Raw genomic sequence first — 24,750 nt, forward strand, 5'->3', positions numbered from 1 at the left:
ATTCTTTACACTTCCAAAGAGCTATCACATCTATGCCAATTTCATTCTCCCAAATCCATGAAGTTACAGCAGAAATTTTTATATAAGGACATTCACATGACAAACCAAGCTAATTTCCACTCCAGGGCCATGGTACTTGCTATTCTCCTCTGAAATGCTCTTCCTTTGGATACTTATACCTTGCTCCTTCATTTCACTCAGGTCTCTATGAAAATGTCACGTTTTCTGCGAAACCTTCAATTGCCACTCTATGAAAGTCCCCCGTGCACACTCTGTTTTATTCTTATTAACACTTCCCACTAGCTGAAATATATCTATCTATACATGTGTTTACTGTCGTCTCCCCAGCTACAACTTAAGCGAGGACTCCATTTCACTTAGTGCCTGGCACAATACAGGGCCTCAATAAGAAGTTGCTGAATGAATGAATGACTCCGGCAAGGCACAGAGAAGATAGCTGGCTTGCCTACAGTTGCACAAAACTGGTAACTTCAGGCATCAAACCTCACGGTAGCTTCCCGCTATAACGCAGGCTCGCAAAGGAACACGGAATAAGCACGGAGCGAGTTTGGCACAGGAGTGAAGATGGCACAGATGGAGCCGGGGAGGGGGCTGACCAGTGAGAGAATGACTCCTGCCTAGGGAGGGGGGGGGGGGGCTTTCATTCCTTTCCCTTTCCACACCCCAGTTTACCCATTTGTAAAGTAAAAGAGGCGATAGCATATAAACTCCCTCCCAGATCTGACAAGTCTCCTTTCCCACCCGGAGCAACTCTCCCACCCCGTGGCGCGTCAACTCACCTCCCTCCGGCTCAGCCAAAGCCTCCGAGCAGCCCGACGGAGCCCGCGCTTCCGGCCCACGCCGCGCCGCTGCCTGCGCCTGCTGCCCCGAAGGACCCCGTAGACGCCGCGGTCGCGTTTCTGCCGCGGACAGCCCTCTGCCTGAGCACTAGCTCGGAGGAATGGCGTCCGCGGACACAGAAACGGGAGAGCTGGAGCTGTAGGCCCCCCAACTGAGGCGTGGGCTACCCCAAACAGAGTGGGGCCTGAAGGGGCCTGAATCTGATCAGGCGCGTCGGGACCACACTGAAAGGGGGCCTTCGAGCCGATCACGTGGGCAGGCTGTGGGAGCAGTTGCTAGGCAACCACAGCGGCTGTGCCGGGTCTGCACTGAGCTGTTCTGTTGCGGAGTATCTGAGCGTCCCCAGAGAAAGCAAGGGAACCAAGGCCAGGGCTGCTGGGGTGACAGTCAGGGGGGCAAGAGGGTTAGTTCTGTTTATTCAGCGACCGGGTAGGGCTCAGAACTGGACAGGAGCCAGAACATCTGAGTTCAATTCCTGGCCAGCCCAGCCCCCTTCTTGGTTGGGGTGGAGAGGGAGGGCTCTAGGCTTGGTTGCCGACATTCCGCCACCCTGCCCTAGGGCTGTTGATGACGACTCAGTCATAACATCTTGCTCAATGCACCAGGAATCTGAGGCTCAAAGAGGTCTCACAACAGGTAAAAGCAAGCGCCAAAACTAGAACCCATATAGGTGATCTCCCTGTAGAAGAGGCCAATCGGCCTCCTACGCGGAGGCTACAGAAGTACAGTGGCAGAACTTAAGAGGTCTCCTCAGTACCTAGTCCTCCAGCCCTGGGCTGGACCGAGGAATTTGGGACAGGGATCATATAAGCCCCTTCTACTTGATTTCCTGCTCAGTCATTGCATTTGGTTTGGGTGAAAAGTATTCTTTCTCATTAAAGACATTTAATGATGGATGAAATTTTATCCCTGGGCTCAAGAATAGCTAACCATAGTTCTGCTTTTGTGTGAGGTTCTCCTCAATCCCAGCAACTCGCTATGTGGAAGAGTGAAGGGACTGAATTCTGAGATCCATACGCTTCCTCACTGAAAGCGCAAATTCTTAGAGGCAGAATACGAAATTAAGGTACAGCTCTACACTGAAAGTCATTCTCTTTTCAGTGACCACAAATCTTAAGCACGCCCTCTCTGTGTAACTCTATAAAGTAGAGAACTAGATTTTGTAAACCCCTCAATATAAGTGACAAGATGTCCGGAGTGCTTTTGGGTCATTTTGTGGGCCAGCGAAGAATCCACGTTCCTTCCCCTGTTACTGACCTTCCAGTGATGTCCATTCTCTGTTCCTTCCCAGGCACAGGCCATGGAAAGGAATGACATCATTGACTTCAAGGCTTTGGAGAAAGAGTTGCAGGCTGCCGTTACTGCTGATGAGAAGTACCAGAGGGAGAATGCTGCCAAGTTTCGGGCCGTGGAGCAGAGGGTGGCTTCCTATGAGGAGTTCAGGTTGGCTCAATGTCATTTTTCTCAGGTCCCCCTGGTATGGTGGACTGTAGTGGATTAAGAGCATGTGCTTTGGAGTCAGACAATTCTGGGCTTAGTCCTGGTCCTGTCCTCTGCTACCTGTGTCCTCTTGTGCAAGTCATTTAACCTCTGTGAGCCTCTATTCCTCATCCGTAAGAGAGAATAACCATTACTATGATCAAACGAGTTATTACCTGTAAGATTTTTGAGCAGAATGTCTGGGACATGGGAAGTACCTAAAAGCTGTCAGCTATTGCTGCTGCTGCTGTTATTGTTACTGTTGTCAGATTGACCTGCCAACAGGTTCAGCCTCTATCATGCAAAGTCCAGCCACCTCACACCCACAGACAACATCAGGTCTATCCCTTAATCTCTGCCCTTTGCCTGCAGGGGTATTGTCCTTGCATCGCATCTCAAGCCACTGGAGCGGAAGGACAAGATAGGAGGAAAGAGGACTGTGCCCTGGAACTGTCACACTACTCCAAGAAGGACCTCTCCGGATGAAACCACTGAGATCTCCCCGGTAGGTAAGGTCCAGCAGGCTTCTCTGCTGGAAAGCTCCAGTCCTGTCTTCTTACAACACATACCTTTTCCTTGTTTCTCCTGTTAAGCGAACAGAGGCAGGCTTCTGCCTCTGATCCCAGAAAGAACAACCATTGGATGGTGAGGGGAGTTAAATTGGGCAGAACAAATCAGAAAGTTGAGCTAGGCAGGTCTCTGTCCTTTAACTTGCATTCACAGGTCAGGTTGGGGTTGCTCTGGGTTATACGGTGTACATACAGCAGGGGTCCTCAAACTTTTTAAACAGGGGGCCAGTTCACTGTCCCTCAGACCGTTGGAGGGCCGGACTACAGTTTAAAAAAAAACTATGAACAAATTCCTATGCACACTGCACATATCTTATTTTGAAGTAAAAAAACGAAACGGGAACAAATACAATATTTGTATTTGCATGTGGCCCGCGGGCCGTAGTTTGAGGACCCCTGGTGTATAGTATAACAATCCTATGGCAGTGTTGGAAGGGAGACCTAGCCTGACAGATCCTTAACACTCCCCTTGAGTTCTTTCTCTCTTCCTGAGGTTTCCAGTCGTCTCCTCTGCTCTGCTCAGAGTAAAAATCCCTCCTCTCACATTCCTCAGTAGGAATATCCTGGTACAACTGAGAATCTCAAACCAGGCCTGGGCTCTTTGAGACCCTCCCTCGTCTGAAAAGGTGGCCGCTATGGACCACAGGCTTTCCAGTGCTGAGAGAGCAGTAGCAGAGTTCAGCTGAGAACCCATAGGCTTTCCTCACTCTCCCTGTCATAGAGCAGCTGGAAAAGCTCTGGGTTCCCTTTTCTTCTTTTGCCATCCAGGAGAAAGCACTCCTGCAGCCCGAGACCTCAGCAGAGTTCTACCGTGATTGGCGGCGATACTTGCGGAGTGGGCCAGAGCGTTACCAGGCCCTGCTGCAGCTCGGAGGTGCCAAGCTGGGTCACCTCTTCCAGACGGACGTGGGGTTCGGACTTCTGGGGGAGCTGCTGATGGCACTGGCTGATCATGTGAGGCCGGCTGACCGGCTGGTGGTGCTGGGGATCTTGCGCGGCCTGGCCAGTACCGGGCGCTTTGCCCTGAACCTGAGCCTGATGAGCCACGCAGAGAGAGAGAGCTGCAGAAGCTTGTTTCAGAAGCTGCAGGCCATGGGCACCCCTAGACCCATGAAGGAGGGGCTCAGCCAGGAGGAGCAGGGTCTGGAGGAGCAGCCTGGTGGGCTCCAGGAGGAGGAAAGTCTCCTACAAGAACTGCTAGGGTTGTACCAAGTGGATTGATGGGGCCAGTTATCTTCCGAGGCCCCCAGTGGTCACTGGCAGCATGTTTTGGTTACCTTGGGGGCTCTGCAGAATTGTACTAAGAAGCCCATACCGACTTCCCTTCTCAACTTGAGATCTTCAGAGCAAAAGCTAGCATCTAATCTTCCCCTCTTCTCCAGCCCCTCTGTGGCCTGATATTCTGAACTGTGTAGATCCACAGGATGGTCAAGGGCCCAGAAAGTTGAAAGAGCTTTGCTTCCCACCCTCAGAGTCTGTCACGGCTGTGGCCCACCAAATGCTGGCTACACTCGTAAGGCCTCTACCCAAAAAAGGGAAGAAGGAAAATCATTAATCTTCAGTAATAAACCAATACTGATCTCCATAGCTTTTAACAAGACTATTCATAACGTAAAACCAATGAATGGGCATTTGATTAGCAAATGGTCAAATGCTACCTCATTTGAGATGTATTTTCCCCCAGGGGCTGAGGTCCTGTGCAGGTTGGTTCTGGGAAAGCCCCAAGCCATCAGTTTAGGTCTGGCCAACCTCCCAGGCTTCTTTGGATGGCCAGATGTGAAGGCGGTGGGTTTCCTTCAACTCCTGGATTAACCAGAGGGAAGACCTTTCCACCAGTCACCAGGGCAAGGCCTGGAGCAGGGAGGCCGAGATTTCCCTGTCTGGCTCCTAGCCTTGCTTCCCATTCCAGTTTCTCCTGACCCATTCTCAGGTGAGGGCCAGTGTTCTAGAAAGGGGAGAGAGGGCCGGGTTCTAGAATGGCTCTTCCTCGAGATCACATTGGAAGGGCATCTGGCCACATGAGAAGGGCCTCCTGTACACCGGCTGGGAATAAATGGCCTTGCCTTTGGCCGCTTCCCCTGCAGATGGTTGCTGCTTTTCTTGGCTGCTTCATCCTTTCCTCCAGCGGTGAATTCTAGCAGCCTCATAGGCCTGTGGTGCCCTGGTTTCCCCGCTCCGACCCTCCCCTCCTTCAGGCATGAGCCTGCCCCGCATCATTGTGCTCCTGTGGGCAGGGGGGAGTCTCCGGGCCTTTGAAATCGTGGAGAAGGAGAACATTTTTCAGAGGACCCCCTGCCCTGCTTTCCTGATGTTCGATAACGCAGCCTACCTGGCCGACATGAGCTTCGAGCTGCCCTGCCACTGTAAGCCCGAGGAGGTGGCTGCTGTGGTCTGGTACTATCAGGAGCGCCTGGGTAGCAGCCGCACCAAGGTGCTGACGGACTTCGATGGGCAGATGCTGACGGCGGCCTCCCAGGTACGGGTGGGCAGCGGCCTGCTGGCCCGCTTCAGCATCCGCATGTTCAGCCTGGTGGTCTTCCGGGCCCAGCCTGAGGACTCGGGCTTGTATTTCTGCGGCACCCGCAAGGGGGACTACTTCTACGCCTACGATGTGGACGTCCAGAGCAGCGAGGGGATGGTGGCCACCTTCAAGGACCTGGGCCAGGAGCCCTTTGCAGACGACTACCGGGGGAGCCTCCACGTCTTCACCACCTTCTGGGAGTGGACCCCCTGTGACCGCTGCGGGGTCCGCGGGGAGCAGTGGCGCATTGGCCTCTGCTATCTGCAGAGCCCAGACCTCTCCCCACGCTACCGCAAGACAATGCCGGACGTGGTGTCCTGTGGTTCACGGGCTGTGCCCAGGAAGCTTCAGGCCAAGGTCAGGGACCACACACCCGAGCTGCTGGTCCAGAGCTGCCTGGTGCCCTGCAAGAATACCACGAAGATCCGGGGGAGGCTGATGGCCATTTTAAACTATGTGTCCAAAGTGGGCAGACGGCCCTGGCTGCCCCAGGTGCCCATCCAGTACCACCAGCAGAGGCTGAGTCATGGGCTCATCATCTCCTGTCCCGGGGCCCGGCCAGAGCACGCTGTGGCCTGGGACAAGGACCGCCAGCACTTGTACCGCGCGCAGTACTTGCAGGGCACCAATAGGTCCATGAGGGTCTTCATCGACCATGGCAACCATCTCCACATCCGCTTCACTCAGCTGGACGACAGGGGCATCTACTATTGCTGGCGGCAGGGCGAGCGGGTCGCTGGGTTCCGACTGGGCGTGGCATCTCAGGGGCGCTACAAGGTCTCACTCTCGGACCCCGAGGTCCGCTCCGCCTTGGAACTCACCCTGATAGGGTACCTGCTCCTCACCGCAGTCTTCGTCACCATCCACCTTTGTCGCTGCTGCTGTTACGTGTTTCGCTGTTATCCCAGCTTCTCTCACTAGGTTCTCTCTCCACCCTCTCCGAAGACCAGCTGTGCTCAAATGTGTTTGTTAAATGATTCCAGGTGCTTCTGCGTGGGCATCCTGGGATGGGACGTGTGGCAAGGGAGTGCGAACAAGTTTGAGTGACACCCTGCTCCCTGTTTTCATGGGCACGTCTGGGGCCTGATCTGGGAAGTGGAGAAGCCTGAGGCAGGTGGGACATGGGACGGAGGCTATGATGCAAGTAGCCAAGGTCCACATGTCTTCTGACTTCATGAGGTCAGAGGAGGAGGAGGGGAACCTCATATTTATTAAATGGCCTATTCAGTATCGAGCAGTGTTTGAGGTGCTTTCTTTTCTTGCCTTTGGGGACTGCCAAGTGGGTGCTGGTTAAATTGGGGGTATCATGGAGAGGAAGGAAGAAAAGAGTGGGGGAGCCACGTATATGTCCTCTCTGCCTTCCTCCCAGCCTTGTCCTGGGACCGGCTGGTAGATATGGCGAGTTTGGAAATAAAGGTAAAGACTAGGACAGGGGAAATGGATGAGGAAAATGGAGGTCAAATTCAGGGCTTTCCTGAGAGACTGCACCCATGCTGGAGACGGGGGGTGAGAAGAGGATCTGGGAGCAAAGGGGGAGGTGTTATGTGGGGCACCAGGACTGCTCTGGCAGAGCAGGGTTGGAGGTGGGACTTGTCATGTGGCTGCTGCTATGGGGGGTGTTGAGCTCTGGAGGTGATCAGTGACAAGAAGCACGCTGGGTCCTGTGCAAGGTTACTTGCTGCTCCCTTCCCCGGGCCCCAGCTTCTCCTGAACAGATCAGAGTCCACTCGGAGGGCGGCCACAGCAGTTGGCTTTATTTACCTCAGGGACTAAAGGCATCGGTGGGTGGCAGGAGGGAGTCAGAGAAAGGGCACCAAGTCTTGGAAAGAGATTCCCATCTCTCCCTCCCATTAGTCTTAGCAGTGGTTCTCAACCTTCTGGCCCTTTAAATACAGTTCCTCACGTTGTGACCCAGCCATAAAATTATTTTCGTTGCTACTTCATAACTGTCATGTTGCTACTGTTAGGAATCCTAATGTAAATATCTGATATGCAGGATGGTCTTAGGCGACCCCTGTGAAAGGGTCGTTCGACTGCCAAAGGGGTCGCGACCCACAGGTTGAGAACCGCTGCCTTAGAGGGAAGAGGGGGCCCCTGGGGTGGGTCCTCTCAGCCCCATGTCTGGGCACAGATAATCCCACGCTCCCCACAATCCTCCTGCGGAAAGCAGAGTAGATGCTCCGGGTGGACGTGTGTGCTCCCTCTCCAGGCCGTAGGGACCCATTTCCTGAATTATAAAAGAGAGTGCTACCTAGAGTACTGGGTGCATCCTGCATTTGAGTAAGAGGGGGCCACAGGGCCCGTAGTTTAGGGAAAAGCATCAGGTCACTATGGGGCGCAGACAGGCGGATGGATGGCGTTGGCTTCACGCAGCGGCATCTGTTGGGTTGGGAGGCAGCAGCTGCAGGGGCTCAGAGGCTTTGGGTGGACAGGGATTCTGCAGCAAGGAAGGGGCCTTTGGACCTGAACAAAGGGTGCCCTGCCCCTGTGGACGGCAGCCCCTTTTTCTCTTATTTCAGTATCTTCAAGAAGATGCATCCCTTCTTTGATTCCCACGACCCAGAGGCCAAGTATAGCTAGCTGGTCATCCACAACCCCAACTCTGATGCCTAGCATCCTCCTCCTCCCTCCTCCACTCTACCTGCCTCCCTCCCCCAGCCTGTATGGGGGATGTCCTCCTGGGCTTGACCTCCATGAACTGACACCCAGGGGCCAAGCAGCCCCCGCTACTCCTTCCCAGCACCACTGCCCTCTCTACGTAGACGAAGACCCCCTAGTGCTGAGAATCAAGCTCCCACTGCCCACATGGCAGCTCAGTGAGGCTGAGACACTTGAATCATCATTCCCTCTGGGCAGGCCAGGAGTTCTGTCTGCTGGGGACGCCAGGTGGTAGGATACCCCCGCCTACTATCAGACCGGCCAGGCTCGGTCTAGGTTAAAAATGAGCCGCTGGCCAGGGCTACCATGCCTGTGGGGACTTCCCCTTCCTGTCTCAGAGTCTCGGTTTTCCTCCAGCAGCCGAGGACACTCCAAGGCCCACTTCCCACATAGCCCAGAGAGCGCCAGCTCTGACAACGGTTGCCATGACAACAGGGATTAGGCTATGGAGAGTGATTTATTAGGTCTCTAGGCCCTCCCCAACTTCTCTCTTCCCTCCCAATTCTAACCCAAGCTTCTGGCCATGCCCCTCCAGGCTGCCCCTTTGGGGTGAGTGCCCTTTTAGATGGAGTTGCTGGGAGTGGGGTGGGTGCTGTCTGGTGGGCCTACTGCGGATGGAGCCTAGGGCAAAAGCTGGCATAGAGATGTGTCGTGGGGAGCAGCTGCAATGGGGTGGTGGGAACTCAGGTCTGGGGAAATGAGCGATCAGAGGAGGGGCAGCTATCCTGTTTACTGCTGCAGGCCCCTCCCGTTAGGGGACAGGGGCCTCCAGGTGGTTCCCGCCTCACATCACGTCCTTGTGCTCCTGTTTGGACTCCTTAATGACCTGCAGGGACAGAGAAGGTGCACAGTGCCACAGTCAGGAGCTCACACCGACCCCGGGCCCACCACTGCCAGGCTCTGTGACCGTGGGCAAGTCCCCAGACGCCCTGCGTCTTTGCTTTCTATGATGGTAACCAGAACTCCCTCGCGCAGCAGTCGGAGGGGGGGGATGAGGTCACACCTGTAAGTCATTTAGCACCACGCCAGGCACATGGTGAGCTGATGGTGTGAAATTAACTAGTGCTGTTGTTGGTGTGATGGGGAGTAGGTTATGCCAAATCCCCTTTTCCCAGTCCTCTGGAAGGTTCCTTTAACCAAGCTGGAAATGGGAAGTTGGTAGAGAAAACTGCTAACGTCTTTAATTTTTTTTCTCTCTCCCCCAGGCCTGGCGCTGGGGGTACCTGAGTTAGGGTGAGAAAGGGAGAAAGCCCACGTCAGGACCCATCCCGTGGCCTAGGCACCCAAGCTCCCCTTAGAACTGCCAGCGGAGGTTCTAACCACATCCAGGTTCCTTCCCCTCTTCCAGAGCCTCCCTGGAGAGCCCTGTGAGTTATCAAGACCCTTCCATGTGCCAGTTCTGGCTTCATTCCAGAGCCTGGCCTCAAGAATTCCTGGGGCAGCCAGAGCTGACGGGGCCAGAACCTCAGGGCTGCTGTCCTCACCTCTCCATCCCGCATCTCCACAGTCTTCACCACGATGTTTCTCTTGAGATGGCCTTCCGACACGGACTTGGTGTCCAGGCTGGTTTCTGTGGATGTGAGGAGAGGAGGCCTCCTGTGGGCCGGGCTCTCGGGCGCTAGACATCCTCTGCCACCCTGGCTCCTGTCACACCCAGAGCATGAGTGTGAGGCCTATCCAACCGGGCAGGGAGGGCCTCGGCTCTTCCACAGGGGCTGGCGACCCCCCAGTCCCCGCTGTGTTGGGCAAGTCCTGGCTGCTCTGTCCACTGCCCTGCTGGCTCTCCTGGCCTGGCTGCGTTTAGTCCCTCTGTGAGCCCTTGCCCGGGACCTGGCTTTCTGACAGCACAACCCTGTGTCGAGGTAGGATCACGTGGGCTTTGAAACCAGGCAGGCCAGAGCCAGAGTCCCAGCTCAGCCACTAACCAGCCACACGACTGTGGGCAAGTTACTTTCCCTCTCCCAGCCCCAGTTTCCTCATCTGTAAATAGGGACATGGTGCCTACTTCTCTAGGTGGGAGTGAGGAGTCAGTCGACTGAAATCATGTATGTGAAGTGATTGGCTCAGTACAGGTGGGTCCCTGTCCTGTCCCTCCTCCCCTCTCCCACTTCTCTCTGCCACTTCTCTGGGCCCCAATAGCCCTTTACTGTCTGGGACCTGGCAGTATTACCTCGAGCTGGCACCCCCCTCCCCCATTATCTTTCCTGATGCTGAACTAAGTCCTAGGACACACATATCTACTTCCTAAATGTCTAGCCCAGAAGAAGAAGACTTTTCCCCCCGTAGCTGAGGCCCACATACAAGTAAGAAGTAATTTAGCTTTTCCCCTCAGAGAGAAAAATGTAACACTCACTAATATTTAAAATTAAGAGGAGGGAGTGTAAAACTTTATTCACTACAAGAGCAGCGGTCCAGGGGGAAATAATCCTCGGGGCTGAATCGGCATCGAGCTGAGCAACGGAGCCGTGGGGACCGACGACTCAAGCAGAGAGCTTGCCACTGGGCACAGAGGCCCTAGGGGCCCTCTCAGGTGGGGAAGGAGTGAGGAGGAGGCTGGCATTTGCTCAGAGGCCCCAGAGCATCTCCTCTGAGCACCTGAGGACATATCACCCCGAACACCAGCCGGTCTGCTAGTTTCACCTACATTTACCCTGTGCCAGGTCCTAACCTACATTTACCCTGTGCCAGGCACTGAGGTTGCTGGGAAGATGGCACAGGCTGGCCCTTTAGGGGAACCTGGGAGGAGGGAGCCCAGGAGGATGGGGAACATGGACTTGGTGAGGCTCCCTCCTTGCCGAGTGGGGGAAAGCACCGTGTCTGAGAGGCGGGCAGCTAACCGAGAGCCGGCGGGGCTCCGTTTACAATCTGGTGAGCCTGAATGGGTATAACTTGTACTGTGAGGCTTTTGAGATGTCTTGTGACCTTGTGACCTTCCCCTTCTTTGGTGCCTTTGCCCCCTGTAGTGACAAGCAGTTGAAAAAACAAAAACATAAAACACTCAGATGGGCAGAGGATCTGCAAGTGTTCAGGGATCTGCAGACAGGACAGAGGTCAAGACCCTCACCCAATTCTGTAGGGAATGGGGTGCAGGGATGAAAGGGGGGCACAGGGAAGAGCAGGACAGGAGTGGCTGCAAGCCCCACCTAAGATGCCCTGGGATGGTGTGTTCTGGCCAGAAACTCCACGGTGAATCATGAAGGCCCCCAAGGAGCACCCCGGACCCTTTTACCCAGGTTCTCAGCCCCAGGCCAGAGCAGCAGCCCACAGGCCTGGGGGAGGGGCATTAACCCTATACCCTGGCCACTCGGCCTGCTCCACTGACCTCGGATCTGCAGGTTGGAGAAGGTCTGCACAGGAATGGTGATGCTGAAAGACAGCAGAGGGAGAGCAGTGACCAGGCCGCCCAAGGACATCCCAGGCCAGGCCCTGACTCAGGGTCATCATGACAGCCTCAAGGCGCGCATTTCCTAATTTTCCTCAGCAGCCAACATGCTCCATGGAGCTCCAAGAGTCTGCAAGGGGCTCGGATGTTATGGAAGATGGGGACTTGGAGGAGGGCAAAGACAGTTCTGAGGAGGCACAAGAGATAGGTCAGGCGAAAAGAAGTCCAATTATTGTTGGGAGGGTGGCGGGATGAGCCTTTTAGTTAGTCCTTGCCCTGGGACCTAATCAACATCGGTCGAGTTGAACGCATTCACTCATTCATCAAACATTTGTTGAATGCCTACTGTGTGTTATGGGAGCACTGTGCTGGGCACTGGGTTAGGAGGGGGCTGGACAGGCTCACCGGTTCTCCTCGCCCTCCAGCAGCTTCCTGTAGGTGGCGATCTCCATGTCCAGGGCCAGCTTGATGTTGAGCAGGTCCTGGTACTCCTGCAGGTGCCGGGCCATCTCGTCCTTGAGGGTCTGCCCCTCCTCCTCCAGCCGGGCCAGGGTCTCCTGGTAACTCGCCACCTCCCGCGCGTGACGCTCCTCCTGCTCCCGCATCTGCCTCTCCAGGGACTGGTTCTGAAGGGTGGAAGCCAGCCGGTCCCTCGAGGTACCTTCTCGCCCTTGGATGGGACCAGCTGGGGAGGCCTTTGAGGCCCCGCCCCGCCCCGCCTTCGCTCTGGCCCCGCCCCCCGTCCTGGTCCCACCCTTGGCCCCTCTCCTCTAGCATCCCCGGGGGTGGCAGGTCCCCTCCTCCCGCTCGCCAGCCTCAGTTCTCTGCCCCCGTCCACCAGCCTCCGCCTCCGACCCTGCGCCCGCTCACCGTCCCGCGCAAGGACTCCAGGTCGCAGGTCAACACCTGCAGCTGGTGCCGGTAGTCGTTGGCCTCATGCTTGGCCCGGCGGAGCAGCTCCGCGTTGCGGGCAGCGGCGTCCGTCAGGTCCGCAAACTAGATGGGGAAGAAGACCCTAAGCTGAAGGGCGGGTGGCAGCCGCAGGTGGGGAGCTGTGTGGGCCCTGGGAAGGCAGGTCTCTGGGAAATCAGGGAGCTGGGCAGGACCCCAGGGCTGTGGCCTCGGCCGCCCCAGGACACTGGCCCTGGGTGGGATTATTCCAGAGGCTGTGACCCGTGGGTAGCAGACCAGAAGCCACGGCTGCGTCTTCAGCACCTAGCACGATGCCTGGTCACGGGATGAATGAATGAACGGGCAGGATTGCCACAGAACCCAGAATCTCCTGCACTGGCACCTCCATCTATGGGCCTCCTGAACCCTGTTTCCCCACCTGGACAGTAATGGGTTCTAACAGCCCTCCCTCCGCCAGCTGGCAGCGAAGCCCTCGGGGCTCCATCAGGCCGCAGTCTGCTCAGAACCATCATTGGCTTCTGCCGCTCACACTCCTCAGCTCTGTGTCCTGGGCCAGCATCTCCGGCCCCGCCTCTCTGTGCCCTTCTGCCTCCAGGCCTCTACACATGCTCTGTCCTGCACAAGGAATGCCCCTTTCCTCTTCTCTTCATGGCCTGCTGGTCCTGCTTAGGCCAACTACCCTCCCTTCCATGATACCTTCCCTGGTCCGCACATTGTATATAGACTCTGCCCTGCAGTGTTGTCCATAAGACACCATACTTGGGTGCACATCACATCTTCCTGGCCAGACATGTCTCTGTAGCCTGGGCAGTGCCTGGCATGCAGCAAATGCTCAATAATCCAAGACACAGATGGCAGAGGCATCAAGAATGCAGGCTCCCAAGTGAGCTGGCTAGGGTAGCTAGCTCTACCGCTTTGAAGCTGTGGACTTTGGGCAAATTAGTTAACCTCTCTGGACATCAGTTTTCTCATCTATCAAAGAACAGTACCTACTTCATAGTAAGATAATCTATGCAAAGCACAAGGCCTGACACCCAACAGTGTTGTCAAATAATAATAGTAATAGTAGCAATAAGTTCTTATTAGAAGTAATATTGCCTGCGTGTCTCTGGGCAAGTCACCTCACTTGTCTGGTGAATGTCAGTCACCCAGAGAGGATCCTCTCCCAGCTTCCCTGAGTGTCTTGTATGGAGCCAGGAGGGCTGCCTGGAGGAGGCAGGCTGGCCCACAATCAGGGTTACCTTGGACCGGTACCACTCCTCTGCCTCATGCATGTTGCTGGATGCCACTGCCTCATACTGGGTGCGGATCTCTCTCAGGGCCGCTGTGAGGTCTGGCTTGGCCACATCCAGCTCCACATGGACCTGCTGCCGGGCGAGCTGCCCCTGGAGCTCCCGCACCTCCTGACCAGGTGAGAGAAGGGATAGCAGGGCTCAGAGCCCAGGCTGCAGTTGGGGTTTTCTGATTGCCCTCTTCTGCCTGCCTGTCGGACATCGATGATGGCTAAGGGAAATGGAACAGCCCTAGTCGGAGGAACTGCATGGCCCAGGCTAGAGGAGGCAGGGGGGTTTTGGGGCCTCATGGTGTCCTCTCCCCAGGCCTGGACAGGCAGGAGACGGAAAGTGTACCCGTGTCATTATGAAAGAGTGTTTGAGCCCTAACCGGTTTGGCTCAGTGGATAGAGCTTTGGCCTGCGGACTCAAGGGTCCCGGGTTCGATTCCAGTCAAGGGCATGTGCCTTGGTTGCGGGCACATCCCCAGTGGGGAGTGTGCAGGGGGCAGCTGATCGATGTTTCTCTCTCATCGATGTTTCTAACTCTCTGTCCCTCTCCCTTCCTCTCTGTGGAAGATCAATAAAATATATTAAAAAGAAAGAAAGAAAGAAAGAAAGAATGTTTGAGTTCCTGTGCGTGTGTGCCTGTGGGCTCCCAGGTTCCATGGGGTCATGGATGCTGAATCCATGACCTGAGGTCAGAGCTAATCGGGATCCTTTTCGTTATGAATGGTTCTCGGTTAAATGGAGACAGATGGCAGAATGGAGTCAGAGAGACTGTGTGAGTTTAGCAAGTGCTCTAACCTCTTTGGGCTTCAATGTCCTCTGTGAAAAGGAGATTCTACTGAAAGGTCCCTCCTACAGGGCTATAGTGGAGAAAAAGAGGTCCTAAAACTTTTGTAATTCTCAATAAGTGGAGTGTGTATCTGTGTGCATTTTACCAGGGGCTGTTGATGCTCTCTTGTCTGTCCCTATTTCTGTCTTCCTCAATTTCTCTCTTTGTTTTTAATCTCCCCCCCCCCCCACTTCCAATCTCTCTGTTGGGCTTTACCTCCTCATGGATCTTCCTCAAGAACTGGATTTCCTCCTCCAGAGACTCAATCTTCCTCTCCAGATCCAGACGGGCCAGGGTGGCTTCATCTGCCTCCTAAAGTAGGGAGGAAGCAAAGGGCCACTCTGACCCCAGACTCTTCCTCCCCATTCCCTGGCCCTGTCTGTGCCCCCACCCCCTTCGGGGGCTGGGAGAGCAGCACATTGCTCAGGAGGGCTGGTGGGGGCCCGTGTTTGGGTGGGCTGCCATCAACCCTTTCCCCCCATCCTGCGCCCCACCCCTCCACCCCCCTGACCTGTCGATAGGCAGCCAGGTTGTTCTCGGCCTCCAGCCTCAGGTTGGTTTCATCCTGGAGCCTGGGGTAGGGGGACACATTCCTGGGTCCATGCTCTTCTGAGGACTCTTGGACCCCGGCCCCAATCTCCCTGGAGGTGGCTGCCAGAGAGCACCCTCCAATCCAGGACTAGTGGAGGGGCCAAAGGAGAGCCTTGGCCAGGAAAGTGAACAGCTGAGGGCCTTGCCTGTAACTCATTACTAAGGTGCCTTATCAGGGTTGCTGCACCTGCTCCTGCTCACACAGGCGCTTCCACCATCACACACTCACTGCTACTGGCGCGCACACACACACACACACACACACACACACACACACACACGTCCTCCTGCACTTGAGGGCACACACGCATGCCCAGCTGGCTCAGCAAAGCACCAAGCCCCTGGGGTTCCCCTGGTCTTTGGAAATGGGTGTTATTAAGATCTCTGCTTCACAGCTGTGCAAGTTAAAGCCTTGCCTAGGATCATAAGCTGGTGACAGACCAAGTCACCTGTGTTCTGAAGCCAGGCTTTCCTGCTCTTTCCCCCCCTCCCTTTACCCCCAGGCCCAGTCCTCCTGGGGCAACATCAACCTTCCCTTCCGTGTTCTCCTCTCTGTGCACCAGGCTCAGAATAGGTGTGCTCCCCGCCCACAGTCACAGGGCCCCAGAGTGAATGAAACACACAACTAACTGCTGGGGCCCCTGACTGCTCTAGCACAGACTTCCCCAGGGGGCAGGTGCTGAGCGTGCCCTTTTTCCTGGCAGAAGGTCTTGGGGAACCAAATCCCTGAGGCCCTGAGCCTTCTCCCAGTCCCTGCCATCATTTGGGGGAGCAAGGACAGCCCTCCCTTCCCAGAGATGTGGAAACCAGGGAGCAGGGAGGCAGAGCCACCGGCTTGAGTCTCCGCAGGCCTGAGGGCACTTCCTCCTGGGGGCTCAGTCCTCCCTGCTCATGAGGCCCCTCTCCCAGGCGCCCTCCTCACTTCTGCCTCAGGGTGCCCAGGTCCTGCGCCAGATTGTCCCTCTCGACCTCCAGCCGGGCGCAGTTGGCGGTGAGGTGATCGAGCCGCAGGCGCAGCTCGCGCAGCTCAGCCTGGTAGACGTCGGCCAGCTTGGTGGGCTCCTTGGCCCGCAGCTGGTTCAGCTCCGCAGCCAGTGCCTTGTTCTGCTGTTCCAGGAAGCGCACCTTCTCGATGTAACTGGCGAAGCGGTCATTGAGCTCCATCATCTCTGCCCGCTCACTGGCCCGTGTCTCCTTGAAGCCGGTGTTGAGTGCCCCGGCCAAGGAGAAATCCACCCGGGCCGGGAGTGGGGGTGGCATTCGAGCCAGGGAGAAGCGGGTGCCTGGAACCAAGCGGTGGCTGGGAGTCAGGCCCCCCACCACCATCTCCGAGGAGGAAACATAGGCGCGGCGGGCAGCTGAGGTGACCCGTCTCCTCTCCATCCTGGCCTGGCTCTGCCGGCTCCTAGGATGCGAGGGCTTTATGAAGGAAGGGGCTGTCTTGACACAGGCCAGATTGTCCCTGGCAACACCCCCTGGCATAGCCTGGAGGAGGTGGGGCTGGGTTGCAGCCCAGCCATGGGGAGCGTTCTTCTCACCCCACTGAGGTCATTGTGCCCAGAGGCAGGGCCTCCTGGGCATGCCAGCCCCAGCCTGGCCACAGTCAGAGGTACTGGTGGGTACTGCCTGAGGCCAGATGGTAGGTCTGAGGCCCAATTACTGGGCAAGGAGACCCTCTCTCTAGGAAGGTGGGTTAAGAAAAGGCTGGACTGCCCTAACCGGTTTGGCTCAGTGGATAGAGCGTCGGCCTGCGGACTGAAGGGTCCCAGGTTCAATTCTGGTCAAGGGCATGTACCTTGGTTGCGGGCACCTCCCCAGTGGGAGGTGTGCAGGAGGCAGCTGATCGATGTTTCTCTCTTGTCGATGTTTCTAACTCTCTATTCCTCTCCCTTCCTCTCTGTAAAAAATCATTAGAATATATTTTTTAAAAGGAGAAATTTAATTTAAAAAAAGAAAAAGAAGAGGCTGGACCAGGTGACCTTTGACCTGCCTTCTAACTCTTAGATCCCATAACCCAGGCCTTCCCTTACTCAGCACTGCTCCTTTGGGTGCCTGATAGGTGCTGAGAATTTGACAAAGAACAAACCTGTCCCATATGCTTAAGGAACAGTCTGTGTTACAGTTTCTCACCAAGCTGATTCCCAAGAGATTGCTGGAGTCCATTCCTCTGAATACAGGCATCCCGCATTCCTGCTTTCTTCCCACTCCCTGGAGTTCTGGGGCTGTGGACTGAAATTGATTACCGGCCTTTTGTCTGGAGCAGCGATCGCCAACCGGTAGTCTGCGGACCACTAGTGGTGCGTGAGGTCCAAAAGGTTGGTGATCGCTGGTCTGGAGGGTCAATTGAGGCCTCTCTCTAGCAGTGGGGGATGATGAAAGGAACTTGGGGGTCCTGATAGGGCAAGAGGGGGCAGGCACTGCACTCTCTGGCCCTTTCCCTGCCTCAGTCTCACAGGGCTCAGCCTTCCGTGCCCAGCTTCCCTGCACCCCCTCCCAGAGCCCAGGCCTTGACAGCTCCACAAAGCAGTTATGAATGAGCTGGCTGTCCCTACTCCCATCTTTGTTCCTGTAATACCCTGTTTCCCTGGCCACCCCTCACCTCACTCTCACACTGGAGATTTATCTCCTTCGAGTTCCCACACATCAGGTTGAGAAGACGGGGAAAGGCCTCTAGGGGTAGGTGAGTTTGGGAACCCATGAGCCACTGCTTCCGAACTGGGAACCTGGGACTGGGCCTGGGCCCTGTTGCCCCTTGAGACTTCAAATCCATCTACCCCTTTTACTCTGGTCCTGCAGGGTCAGCACCCCACCCAGGACCCCCACCCATCCGTGTCCTTGGACTTCTGGGAAGTGGGCAGCCTTCTCCCCACCCCCACTCTGCCTGCTGCCCACGCCTGGGCCTTTGATCCCTTTCGCTGGGCACTTGCTGAATGGAGCCTTGTTCTCCGCCGCCGGTGAGGGCGCCGAGCAGCGAGGGCAGCCGCAGGGGGCTGTGCTGCTTTTATCCCAGGATGCCAGGCTGTTAGGCAGGGTGCAGCCCAAGCCCCCTGCTCAAAGAGCTTCTCGGAAAGCATCTGACGGGGCTGGAGTGGAGCGGGAAGCAGGCTCTGTGCCCACCCCTGGCCATTGTGTCTGTGCCAAGGTGAGTCATTCAGTGGGCATGAGGGGAAGGCCCTGGGGTGGCCAACCCAGCACGGCCAGGTCTCCAGCTCTGCAGACAAGGCCTGGCTGCTCACCCCCTCCCCAGCTCTTAGAGGCCCCGAAGCTGGGACTCACGGGGGAAACCCAGCATGCAGCCCATAACATGCCCACATGGAAAGCATCTTCCCCAGCATCCTCTGTGTGAGTCCCACACAGAGAGAGGAAGTAAGAGTCCCTAAGTCTTACCCACATCTGACCCCAGGGCTTGAGCAGTTTCATGGCGAGGGAATCCCGAAGGGGGTGCTAGTGACTTTTGACCTTGTCGTGGGTGGAGGAGCTGGGGAAGGACAGGGCTCCTCTCTGTAGCTAGGAGCGGCTGCGTTTCCAGTTTGCTGGGCCAGGCACAGCGTGCAGCCTCCTCTTCTTGTGCAAGTGAAATCTAGTTGAAATGAGCACTGAGCAGTCAGTCCTAAAGGGAAAAGGCCTGACAAGAGCAGGAAGTGCTCGTCAGTGTTGCCCAGTGAATCCTACCTGTGTGTGGAGAGCGGCTACAGTGTTTGGACAGGTTCAAGCCTTGGGCTAGTGGTTCTCAACCTTCTGGCCCTTTAATACAGTTCCTCATGTTGTGACCCAACCATAAAATTATTTCCGTTGCTACTTCATCACTGTAATGTTGCTACTGTTATGAATCGTCACGGAAATATCTGATATGCAGGACGGTCTTAGGTGACCCCTGTGAAAGGGTCGTTCGACCGCCAAAGGGGTCGCGACCCACAGGTTGAGAACCGCTGGAAGGCACGGTCCTCTCATGGCCACGTGCAAGTCCCTGCTTGGAGGGACCTATGGTTCGAACCTGTGGCCCCACGTGGCTGAGTGATACGGGCTGCAGGAGGTGCAGCAAGTAAACAACGCTTGATCAGGTGCATGTCATTGAGTAGATTCGAAACCCGCGAGAACATTGTAAACATCTCAACCGTGCCCTTACTTTGCCTCGTGGAATCTGGCTATAAAATAAAGACTCGGCTTGCAGGCTGTGGTGCTGTCTCCTCATTAGAGAGGGCAGCGTCCCCCCTAGCCCCAGCTTTATTGTCTTGTCTGTCTTCTCCATCCTTCACCACCCCCTCTCAGGTTCACCCATGGCTGTGCCGGCTCGGCACATACATCATCATTTTAAGAGCTGTATGGTTTTCCTCTATATGCATTAATTTAACCAAGTCCTACTGTTAGACAGTTGTGTTGTCTCTCTCTCTCCCCGCCGCCTCTCTCTCTACACTATGATGCACATCTGCCCCAGGCAGAAACAGCTCCCAGCCTCCACTGCTATTTGCATCCTCCTGGACTGGCTCAGGTCCCATCTACATGGTGTTTCCTCTCCTGCTTCACCAAGCTGAGGGCCTCAACATCTAAAGCCTCAGGCCAATCGCTAGACCAACTTCTTCGCTGGGCAGCAGAAAGCTGTGGGCCATGGGGAGAGGGTGCCCGAATACCCCTCCACAGGGCCTTCAGCCAAGCCATGCCCCACTTCAGGTTGAAGTAGATAGAAGATGACCTTCTACCCCTGCACCCCCACCCGTGTCATAAATCTGTCAAGATGCCCACCTGCCTACAGGGCCCACATGTCTCGCAGGACAGGCCAACACAACACCTGGCCTCAACCCACACACGAGGGGCCCAGTGTTTTCCAGATTTGCCAACCTCTAATTCAAGTGGCTGCTTTGCCACTAGACTGCGCCCACCGGCTCCGCTGGAGCCCCTGCCGCTCTCCCAGTACCCGCACAGCATGGTGGGCGGCAAGTGTAGGTGGGATGAAGAGAAAACATGGGTCTCTCTGGCTGACTCCTTGTGCACCACTCAGTGTGTCCGTTCCCTGACCCATCTCTGAGGAAGGGAACCGGGCCCTGGTGGCCACTAGATGGCAGTGCTCAGCTTACCAGGTCTGGAGGCAGAGAAAGCTGGGCTCACCCAGAGGCATCACCCCCTTTTCTTCCCCGCAAGTTACCTCTGACGGCTGGGGCAATGCCCTCTAGGGAAAGAGCAGGACTGTGGCTGCTCAATAGCTGTGTGATCTTGACTTAAGGTCCCGTCTCTGAGTCTCCACTTCCACAACTAACATGGGACTAGCCATACTCACTGCCAAGGGAGTTGTGAGGATAAAATCAGTGAAAGCTGGAGGATGCAGCAGGTGCTTGATAAATCACAGCTCCCATTTAATAACACCTGCTAGGTCAGTGGTCGGCAAACTGCGGCTCGCGAGCCACATGCGGCTCTTTGGCCCCTGGAGTGTGGCTCTTCCACAAAATGCCAGGTGCGGGCATGCACCTACAGTGCGATTGAAACTTCGTGGCCCATGCGCAGAAGTCGGTATTTTGTGGAAGAGCCACACTCAAGGGGCCAAAGAGCCGCATGTGGCTCGCGAGCCGCAGTTTGCTGACCACTGTGGTGATTTATATATCTACATGTTAGCACATGTGTGATGGGGTGGGCCCAGACTGGAAGCTGGGTCCACCAGGAGGAGGGGCTGCCATGTCCTGTTCACCTCATGTTGGTGGAGCAGGGACAGTGTGTCCCCACCCCCAACACAGGCAGTTAGTTGGCGGTGTGGCCAGGACACAGGTGGCAGCAGCCAGTGAGGACAGGGTGGGAGTCAGCACTGTTCGCCCCTCGCCCAGCATGTTTGCCCCGGCTTTGGGTTTGCCGGGGGACACGTGTCAGCTATCTCCAACCGCCCAGGAGGAACTCAGAGTAGAGGCTGTCTCCCAGTCTTTCTGGCCTCCCTGACTCCTCCATCCTTGCCCTTCCCCAGCCCAACTCCGTCCTGGGGTGCGGCTCTTCTGTACCTCAGCCTGCTTCCTGAGGAGAAGGGCCACGTCTTCCCTCATGGATGGGGGCTTCCGAATGCTAGGACTGGGATCAGGCTGGGAGCACCCTAGGATAGGTCTGCTTCCCGCTGCAGACTAAGGTACCCACAGGACAGGGGCCACCCTTCCCCGTGGGTGGGAGCTCCCTGATAGAAGAACCCATGGTTCACTGTCAGCTGGATGCCCCTTGAGGGTAGAGGTTATCTCCTTCCAGTTGGAGGATGGCTGCCCCAGGCCAGGGTAGCTTCCTCTGCCATCCGCAGCCTATGCCCAGCTTCTAACCTCTGTGGGTTAGAAGCACCCAACTCCTGTGGCTGCAGAAGGAGTCCTGGCTGCACCCCCCAGTCTCCTTCCCTTTCCTCTTCCCTGCCTCCTGTCATCTGAAGCATCATCAATTCACTCACCTCCACAGACCCAGGGGCCAGGCTGCTTCATTGGGGTTAATAAGCTCAGGCTCTTTCTTTCCCCTTTCTCCCCCTCCCAGCCAGGGCTCACTCCGGCCTCCCCCATCTCTCACCTCTAACCCCAAGACCCACTTTTTAATTGCTTCCTCCCCCCTCCCCCATCTGCTCTGCTGCTCGCTCCCCTCCATATCCCTGCCTGACTGCATCCCTCTGGGAGGGTGAAATGTGGGGACCAGATGTGTCCCCTGCTGGAGAGGGCTGGCAGGCAGTCTGTTATTTCCAATCCAGTGGTCCTCCAAATGGACAGGATGAACCAGGGACCAGTGGCGGGAGGGCTGCGGTGAGCCGAGGGGAGCCCTTGTGGTGAGCTGGAAAGCAGTTCACAGGGCCCAAGGGGTGACTCTGGTCCCTTCTACTCCCAAAACCTCCATCCCAAACCCTCCTGGGTCCCCCTCCACAAAAGAACCATGGAGGAAGGGAAGACGGCTATGAACTATGATGGCCCTGGGAACCGGGATCCCTCCAAACTTAGCCAAGGGTCAGGACATTCCTGGGGGAACCTGGGGACAGACAAGCAGAAGTCTGGGAGGCAGGACTTCTGTGGGGGGCCAAGCAGATGGCTGCAGGTGGCCAGGCCTAGAGGAGAAAGCCCAGTCCTCTCCCTTGGACAGGTCTCCACACTGATGCAGGGTTGGCTCACACTCAGGGACAGGAAGCAGTGCTGTTCTGAGGTCCTGCATGAAGGAACCAAGCTTGGTCCCTGTGTCTGAAGCTCCTGGAACTGAGAGGGGTTCTCTGAACTGGGTAGGAGTTTGTGCCCGAGAGTAGAGTCCAGACCTGAGCTGCGGGGCCTGAGGTGGGTGTGAAAGGCCTGGGAGGAGAGTATTTCCAAACTCCCAGAAGTGGAATCAGGGGCTCTGCCCAGATCACCGAGGTGGAAGAGGCAGGGAGAGGGACCTTAGCGCAGGCTGGGCCAGCAGTGGACCGGGGAGCCATCGATTGCCGTGTCTCGTGGATGACACTCTTTATGTGAGAACAATCCAATCTCAGACTCTCGTCCCCGCCCACGGAGATCAGCTGGGAGCTGGCTGTCAGCTCACTGCTGCCCTCGGCACCTGCCAACTCCCAGGAACCTGGGACCAGCCAGGCTGCCTTCTGGGGAGCGGGCACTCTCAGCCCGACCTCCTGTGATTGAGGGCAGGAGCCACACATGCTTAACTGCATCGGCAGAGTCTTTGTACATTTAATGGGTCACCCGAGGGCACATTTGCACCGCGGAGCCACAAATGTTTGCTGAGCGAATGGCCATCTGCAGAACAGTCTTGTCTAGAGTGACCTCTTCCACTTGCTTGAGCTGCCCCCAGCCCTAGTGAATTCTGCCTCGTAGAGTGTGGGCTCTCCTGGCCCCGGTTGCCAGCGCCTGCCTTGCCCTGTGCCTGCTGCCTCTGCATTTGCAGGGGTGGAGGTGGTGATCAAATGAGATAATATATGTGAGGGCCCCAGGAAAAGGGAAGTTATTCAATTTGAATCCAACCAGCACTCAGCAAGGCCTCCTAAGGTCACGGCACCATGCCAGCCTGCTGGGGGCTACAGATGTGAAGCTGTGACGGCTTCTGTGGGAATCATGGAACACAGGGGGGGAAAACTCATTAAGACTAATTGGAGAGGAGAAACCCCAGGCGTGCAGGAAAAAATGGTGCCTGTTCACTTCTAAAGGGAAGCAGCTTGGTGCCATGCAAAAGACCAGACCTCAGTTTGAATCCCGACGTGCTACTTGGTGCCTAATTCTGGGCATGCTTTTTTTTCCCCTTTTAAAAATATATCTTTATTGATTTCAGAGAGAAAGGAACAGGGAGAGACCTTTACAAACATCAATGATGAGAATCACTGATCAGCTGCCTCCTGCATGCCCTCTACTGGGGATCGAGCCCGCATCCTGGGCATATGCCTTGACTGGGAATCTAACCATGACCTCCCGGTTCACAGGTTGACGCTCAACCACAGAGCCACGACGGTCAGGCTGGGCATGTTTCGTTAGGACTCATAGGATCTCAAAGTTGTTGAAGATGCCTGCAGCTGGTAGGAACTCAGTTCGGCTTTGTGTCCTCACCACTCCTCCAAGAAAGGAGGCAAAACCGAGCAGGGAGAAGCTCACCAGAGTGGAGGCTGCCCGCCCCAAACAGCGAGGACTCATTGGAAGTTAGCGGCATTATTTACACGCCACTCACAATGTGCTAAATACCGTTAACATGCTTGTTTTCAGAAGTGAGTTAAACATGGGCTCCTGTAATTTTGTTTACACTATTAATTCATTCAGACAGCCATATCTTCCCTGAGAGACAGAGGAAAACTTGTGTTGAACTGTCACAATCCAAGTGAGTAAAGGAGGAAAGCCCCCATGAGGGTGGGGAGCGGGGCTTTGGGGAGCAAGCGGGAGGAAGTTGCTCTGGGTTCAAGCCTGTTGGGACTTAGCCTGGAGCCCCACCTAAGACCTGGGGACCACTAGGATGCTCTCCCTGACTGTCCACAGGACTCCTGGCAGCCCACACCCACACTGGACAGGCCAGACCTCCAGGTGTCCCTGTGTCCTCACCCACCCGGGAGCAGACCTGAGGCTGCAGGAGGCGGCAGAGGGAAACGTTTCCCATCCTCAAAGTTTCTTGTGGTCTTACAGAGTGAGGTGAGAAAGGGACGGTGTATTGCCATCCTACCTGAGTGTACAGAAGAGAAACATACATCAAGGATAGAGATGGTTTATTAATCATTGTAACAAAAATATATCTATATATCCGTGTATATATGAGGAAATAATGGATAAGAGGATATAAACCCAAGTATTCACAACTTTTATAGGTGGTAGTATTAAGGCTGAATTTCCCTTTCTTCTTTTTTAAAAAACTTAAATTCTTTATTGTTAAAAGTATTACATGAGTCTCCTTTTCCCCCCATTGACCTCTCCCTGGCCGCTCCCAACCCCCCACCCTTTCTTCTTTTTTAAAATAATGGTGTTTTTTGTTGTTGTTAATCTTCACCCAAGGATTATGGGTGTTTTTAAAATTCATTTTTAGAGAGAGAGTAAGGAAGAGTGAAACATTGATTGGCTGCCTCTTGTACACGCCCCAGCTGGGGATCAAACCCACAGTCTAGGTGTGTGCCCTGACGGTGTATAGGTCGACATTCCAACCAACTGAGCCAATGGGCCAGGGCTTCCTTTCTTCTTTACACTTCTTTTTACACTGAGTGTGTAGCCTGTTTACAATAAGGAT

General features: G+C 55.6%; 4 protein-coding genes across 6 annotated transcripts in view; 2 read left to right on the forward strand and 2 right to left on the reverse strand.

The window, feature by feature from the left end:
- EFTUD2 (elongation factor Tu GTP binding domain containing 2) overlaps window positions 1–959 on the reverse strand; it is a 36,493-nt gene extending 35,534 nt beyond the window's left edge. Inside the window, exon 1 of the mRNA XM_059670418.1 lies at window positions 801–959. The gene's annotated coding sequence lies outside the window, so the exon portion shown is untranslated. The remainder of the gene's footprint in view (window positions 1–800) is intronic.
- A 30-nt stretch (window positions 960–989) lies between these two features.
- On the forward strand, window positions 990–4,977 carry CCDC103 (coiled-coil domain containing 103). 2 transcript variants are annotated; one of them, XM_059670420.1, is made up of 4 exons: window positions 990–1,497; window positions 2,153–2,304; window positions 2,713–2,845; window positions 3,678–4,977. In XM_059670420.1, exons 2-4 carry the CDS (start codon window positions 2,162–2,164, stop codon window positions 4,128–4,130), a joined length of 729 nt encoding a protein of 242 aa, XP_059526403.1. In that variant the 5' UTR covers window positions 990–1,497; window positions 2,153–2,161; the 3' UTR covers window positions 4,131–4,977. The 2 variants fall into 2 exon arrangements, with proteins under 2 accessions (XP_059526403.1, XP_059526404.1); XM_059670421.1 differs by having other exon boundaries at window positions 990–1,264.
- A 129-nt stretch (window positions 4,978–5,106) lies between these two features.
- On the forward strand, window positions 5,107–6,644 carry FAM187A (family with sequence similarity 187 member A). The gene has a single exon (XM_059670419.1). The coding sequence runs from the start codon at window positions 5,107–5,109 to the stop codon at window positions 6,349–6,351; it is 1,245 nt and encodes a 414-aa protein (XP_059526402.1). The 3' UTR covers window positions 6,352–6,644.
- Window positions 6,645–8,526: 1,882 nt separating this feature from the next.
- On the reverse strand, window positions 8,527–16,489 carry GFAP (glial fibrillary acidic protein). 2 transcript variants are annotated; one of them, XM_059670425.1, is made up of 10 exons: window positions 16,004–16,489; window positions 15,002–15,062; window positions 14,707–14,802; window positions 13,624–13,785; window positions 12,341–12,466; window positions 11,876–12,096; window positions 11,411–11,454; window positions 10,926–11,045; window positions 9,573–9,658; window positions 8,527–8,914 (listed from the first exon to the last, which is right to left on the reverse strand). In XM_059670425.1, exons 1-10 carry the CDS (start codon window positions 16,462–16,464, stop codon window positions 8,873–8,875), a joined length of 1,419 nt encoding a protein of 472 aa, XP_059526408.1. In that variant the 5' UTR covers window positions 16,465–16,489; the 3' UTR covers window positions 8,527–8,872. The 2 variants fall into 2 exon arrangements, with proteins under 2 accessions (XP_059526408.1, XP_059526407.1); XM_059670424.1 differs by lacking the exon at window positions 10,926–11,045 and having other exon boundaries at window positions 16,004–16,488.
- Between the last annotated feature and the right edge of the window lie 8,261 nt (window positions 16,490–24,750).

The sequence above is a fragment of the Myotis daubentonii genome, chromosome 16 (assembly GCF_963259705.1).
Source record: "Myotis daubentonii chromosome 16, mMyoDau2.1, whole genome shotgun sequence".
In the NCBI taxonomy this organism is placed as follows: Eukaryota; Metazoa; Chordata; class Mammalia; order Chiroptera; family Vespertilionidae; genus Myotis; species Myotis daubentonii.